Here is a 6,000-nt window from a genome sequence, read left to right as displayed (position 1 = left end):
TGCTGGAGGTGGCAGAAAGAATGGATAATGATTTTTTGAAAACAGAGGGTGATGGAGTGGAAGGTGAGGACAAGGGGAACCCTATCATGACTCTGGGAGGGAGGGGAAGGAAAGGGGTGAATGCAGAAGTGTATGAGATGAGGTGGAGAAGATTGAGGGCCGTGTCAACTATGGTCAGAGGGTGAGGGAAAGGCAACCTCAGGCAGAAGCGCTGTTGCAGAAAAATGGGTGAGGGACCAGGCCAGAGTCCAGGACTGGAACAAAGAATGTTCCACAAAGCCCAAAAAAGAGCAGGCACAGCTAGGAACCATGTGGTTACCCATAGCAACAACTTTTATTTGGAGGGTGCGTTGCGTTAAAGGTGGTGTTCAATGTGAGAACACATGCAGTCAGGTAGAGGAGGATGGTGGTAGATGAAGCCTGTTTGAGCCTTTGTTCAAGGGGAGTAGCTGAGACTCCAAAGATCGTCCTAGTGGGATATGAAAGTGTGGAGAGATTGGACACCCTTAGTGAATGGGAGATGATTAAGGCCAGGAACCTGGAAACCGTAAATTGACAAGGGCTTCGGAAAAGTCATGGATGTCAGTGGGAAGAGACTGGGCAAGGAAAAAAAAAGATAAGAAATCAGTTCAATGGGCTAGGGTGAGGCTGAAACAGTAGATCTTCCAGGGTAGTCCTATTTATGAAGGGAGGGGGGAGAAGCAGGCTGAGTGGGATTGCACGATTAAGATGTTGGAAGTCATGGAGACTCATCAGGGGCAATAAGGCGAGCAACAGTATTGGAAACAATGGCTTGATTTTGGTGGTGGAGAATATACAAAGAAGTGTTGGAAAGTTGATGTTTAGCCACTGCTAGGCAGAGGTCAGTTCACAAGTTAACAGCAGCACCACCCTTGTCAGCAGGTTTGATGACAATGTTAGGGTTGGACCTGAGAGAACAGAGGGCAGCAAGTTCAGAGGAAAACAGGTTAGAGTGGATGATGGGAGCAAGCAAGGGCCCTCTACCCTGTCCATCCCATTTCCTGCTCTCACTCCTCCCCTCCCTGTCCTCAAATTCCACTCCACCAGTTTCCGTATTCAACGGAGTATACTCCATCTTCACAACCTAAAGCATGATGCCACCACCAAACACATCTTCTCATCCCCTCTCAGCATTCTGAAGGGACCATTCCCTCCATGACATTCTGGTCCACTACCCAATCACCTCAATAGACCTCTTCTTCCCACAGAACCTTTCCATGCAAGTGCAGGAGAAGCAAAATCTGTTGTTTTACTGCCTCACCATCTAAAGCCCTGAACTCTCCAGGTGAAACAGTGAATTATTTATACTTCTTTCAATTTAGCATACTGTATTCATTGCTCACATGTTGTCTTCTCTACATTAGGGAGACCAAATGCAGATTGGAAATATTTTGCAAAGTAATCACCCATTCAGTTTGCCAGCATGACTCTCAGCTTTGGGTTGTCTATCATTTCCATTCTCCACCTTGCTCTCTCATCTTCAGCCTACTGCGGCATTCCAATAAAGTTCAACATAAGCTTGAGGAACAGCTCATGTTTCAATTAGGAACTTTACAGCTTTCCAGACTCTGTATTGAGTTCAACACTTTCAGATTGTAATCTATGCCCCCATTTTGATCCCTTTTCTTTCCATGCTTCGGTCTTACTCTTGTTCTTGCTTTTAGATGGCACATGTTCATCATGCTGTCATCCACACCTCTAGACATCTTTTGTTTCTTCACTTGTTCCATTGCTCCACTGCAATTTCAGGCTCAATGTATTAGGTTTGGATTAAGTTGCACACTGAAGATGTTTAATGTCCCATTAGTAAAGCAAATGGCTTCCTTTACAGATGAAAGTAACAATTTCCCTGGTCATTTTAAGTCAAATTGCTACCCAGTGTAGCACTAAGACAAAGACTACAGAGTTATCAGATTCATTGGCCAGTTGGCTTTTATTAGTCGATTGCACTTGGGGTCTTATAATTGGCCTCAGAACCTCTAATGTAAGCAAGACAAAATTATGATCTTGGCATTGATTGCTATCCAATCAGTTCTGCTGGAACCAGACAGGGGTTTTAGTACAGAGCAAAGCCTAGGGATCAAAGATGCCCACTGGCAAAGTTCAGGAATAAGGATTGGCGATACAGGCTACCAAGGCATGAAAACGTAAGGGTGCTTCCAACTTTGCACCTGAAGGTACAGCATTGTGACCTAACTTCAAACTCTCAATGATCAGGAGGTCTATGAGGGTTTTGTTGCAAACTAAATAATACAAATGGGCCAGAGTAAAGGTTAAAGAAAATATTAAACATCAGATATAAGTATGATACTAAAAGAAACAACACAAATTGCTAATAAAGAGCAGAATCATTTTACTAAAGCCCACAAAAGAGGCAAAAAAATTACATCATCTTTGTCATCTGGGAGACACCATCTCACTTGAAGAGCATTTTTTAGAAATCTCAAACGCAATCCTTCTGCCAGACGACAGCTCCTGGCGTTAAGCACCATAATTTGCTGCAGAGTGCACAAAAATTAATAGAAATGAATACTGACTTGGTTTGCATTGTTCCGTACCGTAGATGTAATTACTGAAAATTGGGCGAAGACTGATCGAACTTATTTCACGCAGCAACGTTTAGCAGGCGTGGGAGACTTTCGCTCCATTGATGCTATGGAAGAAAAAAATTGTAACCCGCACCTGCATCCTTAAAAAGAAAAATGGCCTAAAACCAAAAAATATATACCTTTCAATCTGATGTTGGAATGTTGCTGCAGTTTTCAAAGAACTGAAGAGAACTCTACATTTTTAAGAATGACAAGGTCCATGCAAGCACATCATTAAATTTGGACAGTGGGTCTTGAAGGAAGCGGAATTGTGGTCAATTTTGATAAAATAAATGTTCACTTACAGAAATTGTAAGCTTATGTACATAAACACTCATCACTTGTCAAAATGTTTGCAACTATTTTTATTCACTGCTTTGTGGTTCTTAAATGTACTCTTACACAGTCTGTAGTTTTCTTCAAACAACACTGTAGGCTCTATTTGTTAAGTACTGCCCTGCGTTAAATCCTTTACTTTGTCCATGTTGTGCTCAATTGCTCCACTTAGAAACTGCAACCAGCTGTTCTCAGATTCAGGGCACATGTGACTGGATCTATACAAAGAAAGAGAGAATTAGTTCTTGAAACTGCTGTACCATACAATGCAGAAAAGCATAGATGATGAGCAGATTGCTTATATATCCCCGTTTCAAAAACGTCACTGGTCAATTAAATAGTTAATCAACGTGGTATATCAGTATAGTTAGCAATAACTATATAACACTTCTGGGACTAAGTAGCTACAGTACTGCTATAAGCTACTTTTACACTGCTGTTACTCGTCTCAGAATAGCGCTTACTATCCAATTCTCCTAGTGCTAATTCTACAGCGCTGAATAGAATTCTGTACATAAGTGGCTCCATGGATATGTAGAGCTCCTCCCTCAGAGACATATGGATAGCACAAGACATAATCAATATTGTATAAATGAATTGCAGTTTGATTTGAAGTCCGCAGGATGTCCAAGGGGCTCACCTAGGTACCTTTTATACCTGGGTTTCATATTACATTAACCCTGGCTTCACACATCGTGTAACCTAACAAACTCCATGCGCTACCTTTCATTCCTTATATCAAAAGTTCAGTCAGGAACTGTCTTAAGATTTACACGACAATAGCTTGAAAATGTAAAAATAAGCACTGCCTTAATTATGACTCGAGGTTTCAAGATAAGGGTTTGGTGCCCTTGGAAACCATCCCTTACTCCGAAAGCCCAGTTTTTCTGCTGAACAGTTATATTTTCCACAGGTTGTTCTAATCACCTGCCATAACTCCAGTCAATCAACAGAAATCTTGGAGAAATGTTGTTACAACAGAAGATAGGGAACCTTCTCAGAAATTCTGCTCACAAAATCATAAGAGCTGTTGATTCATAACCACTGCTCTTCACCCTGAACCAGTCTCATTTTTTTATCTCAAATATAGACAGAAAGTGCTGGAACTACTCAGCTTTGGCAGTATCTGTGGAGAGAGAATCAAAGTTTAAGACATTTCATGTGCACAGATGCTGCCAGGCCTGCTGAGTATTTCCAGCATTTTCTGTTTTCATTTCAGATTCCCAGCATTCGTAAAGTAAAACATTAATACAAAAATAAAACATTAACAGTTTCTTCTACTGCACCATAGCACTATTTTGAACATGAGTGAGCACTGCAGATTAACAAATCTGATTGCATGTTCTTATTCCGGAGTGTAGATGTGCGAGCTGTTGCTGCATGCATTTCCTCCTCTGAATTAAATAAAGCACTTATCACATTACCAAGGATTTCAGCCATCACGAACCAAATAATTCAAGGTCAAACTCATGTATTCAAAGACCAAATGCAATGACTTAGAACATGGGATGAGACCATGTATCTTTTTATTGTCCAATGCTCTGAAGTATACTTTCTCTACACACACATTTTTTTTTGTTAAATGCTTTTCTTCAAATACATCTTACAGCAGGGTACAGGCTGACAAGATGAATCTTCCTGTCCCACAAATGATCACCAAGGTCTATTCCTCTCATCTTCACATTGCCTTCCTCAACCCCCATGTCTCATCTCTATCCTCCAGAACCTTAAACAATGCTTTATCATCTGGCAGTTGAACGTCACAAATGTTCTGCTTGCTTCAACCATTTCTAAAGGCTGCTCCTTTAGCCACTTTATCCCTGCTTTCTAGAACTCCCTGAGCACATCACCTTCTCCTCTCTTTTAAAATTTCCAGAAGGCTCCCAATTGTTTGACCAGGCTTTTGCCTTTCTTTCTCTCCCCACTTGGCACCAAATACCTTGTAAATCATTCCAAGTTCCTCTTTTGTATATACTAAGCACTGTAGAGCAAAGTATTGTGGATGCTCAAATCTGAAATGAAAATAGAAAATGCTGGAAATGCCCAGATGATCCGACAGCATCTATGGAGAGACACTGGGTGACCAGCACAGATTCTGACAGACCTATTGAGTATTTTTAGCATTTTCTGTCCTCATTGTAAAAACGCAAGCTGTTGGCCTGAAGGCTGTGTAATTACAGTCAAGACAAAGGCAAAAAGAGGGATGCAGCTCTGCAGTTAAAATTTAGGGAGCTAGGTAGGGAATTATCAAACAGGACTTTAAAAGTAGTAATCTCCAGATTGCTCCCAGTACCACACACAAGTGAGTACAGAAACAGGAGGATAAAGCAGATGAATGTGGATGGAAAGACTGGGATCAGTTCTGGGGGAGATGGGACCTGTACAGGGCAGATGGGTTGCAGCTAAACAGAGCTGGGACCAATTTCATTATGGGGCGATTTGCTGGTGCTATTGGGGAGAGTTTAAATTAACTTGGCAGGGGTGTGGGAACCAACAGGTAACATTAGAGTACCACTAAGGTATGCAGAATATTAGGAGAGACAGACAGCACCAGAATAGGAAATAGTGAGATATTAGGTGGGCTCAGCGTAAGAGGGTAAGTAATAAAGTATAAATTAAGATTATTGTGCAAATATGTGAATGTGCTGAGTGTGGTAAATAAGATTGGCAAGTTGCAGATGTAGATAGCCATATGAAAATATGCTGTTGTGGCTATATCGGGGTCCTGGCTCAAAGAAGGGCAGGACTGGGATTAAATATCTCTGGATACATTTCTGGTATTGATTAAGGAGAACACTGCAGTGCTGGAGATAAAGGATGTCCCAGAGGGATCAAGGATAGAGTCTATTTGGCTAGAGGTAAGGAATTTAAAAATGTGCAATTACATTGCTTGGGGTGTAGCCTATAGGCCACCAACAAATGGGAAAGATGCAGAGGAATAAATTTGCAAGGAAATTACAGAGAAATGCAAGAATCGTAGAGTAGTTATAATGGGAGATTTTGATTATCTGCATATAGACTGGGATACTGGTGTAAAGGGCAGAGAGTTGCAAGA

At 41.3% G+C, this 6,000-nt stretch overlaps 1 protein-coding gene across 1 annotated transcript in view; it reads right to left on the bottom strand.

Moving 5' to 3' along the window:
- Window positions 1-2,357: 2,357 nt before the first annotated feature.
- Window positions 2,358-6,000, bottom strand: part of ccndbp1 (cyclin D-type binding-protein 1) — a 41,987-nt gene continuing 38,344 nt past the window's right edge. The window contains exon 11 of the mRNA XM_078555383.1: window positions 2,358-3,163. Coding sequence (XP_078411509.1) covers window positions 3,055-3,163 — 109 coding nt within the window. The 3' untranslated portion in view covers window positions 2,358-3,054. The remainder of the gene's footprint in view (window positions 3,164-6,000) is intronic.

The sequence above is a fragment of the Cetorhinus maximus genome, chromosome 13 (genome assembly GCF_964194155.1).
Source record: "Cetorhinus maximus chromosome 13, sCetMax3.hap1.1, whole genome shotgun sequence".
NCBI classification, from domain to species: domain Eukaryota; kingdom Metazoa; phylum Chordata; class Chondrichthyes; order Lamniformes; family Cetorhinidae; genus Cetorhinus; species Cetorhinus maximus.
Note: the sequence above shows the minus strand (reverse complement) of the source record. Positions and strands in the feature narration are given on the sequence as shown.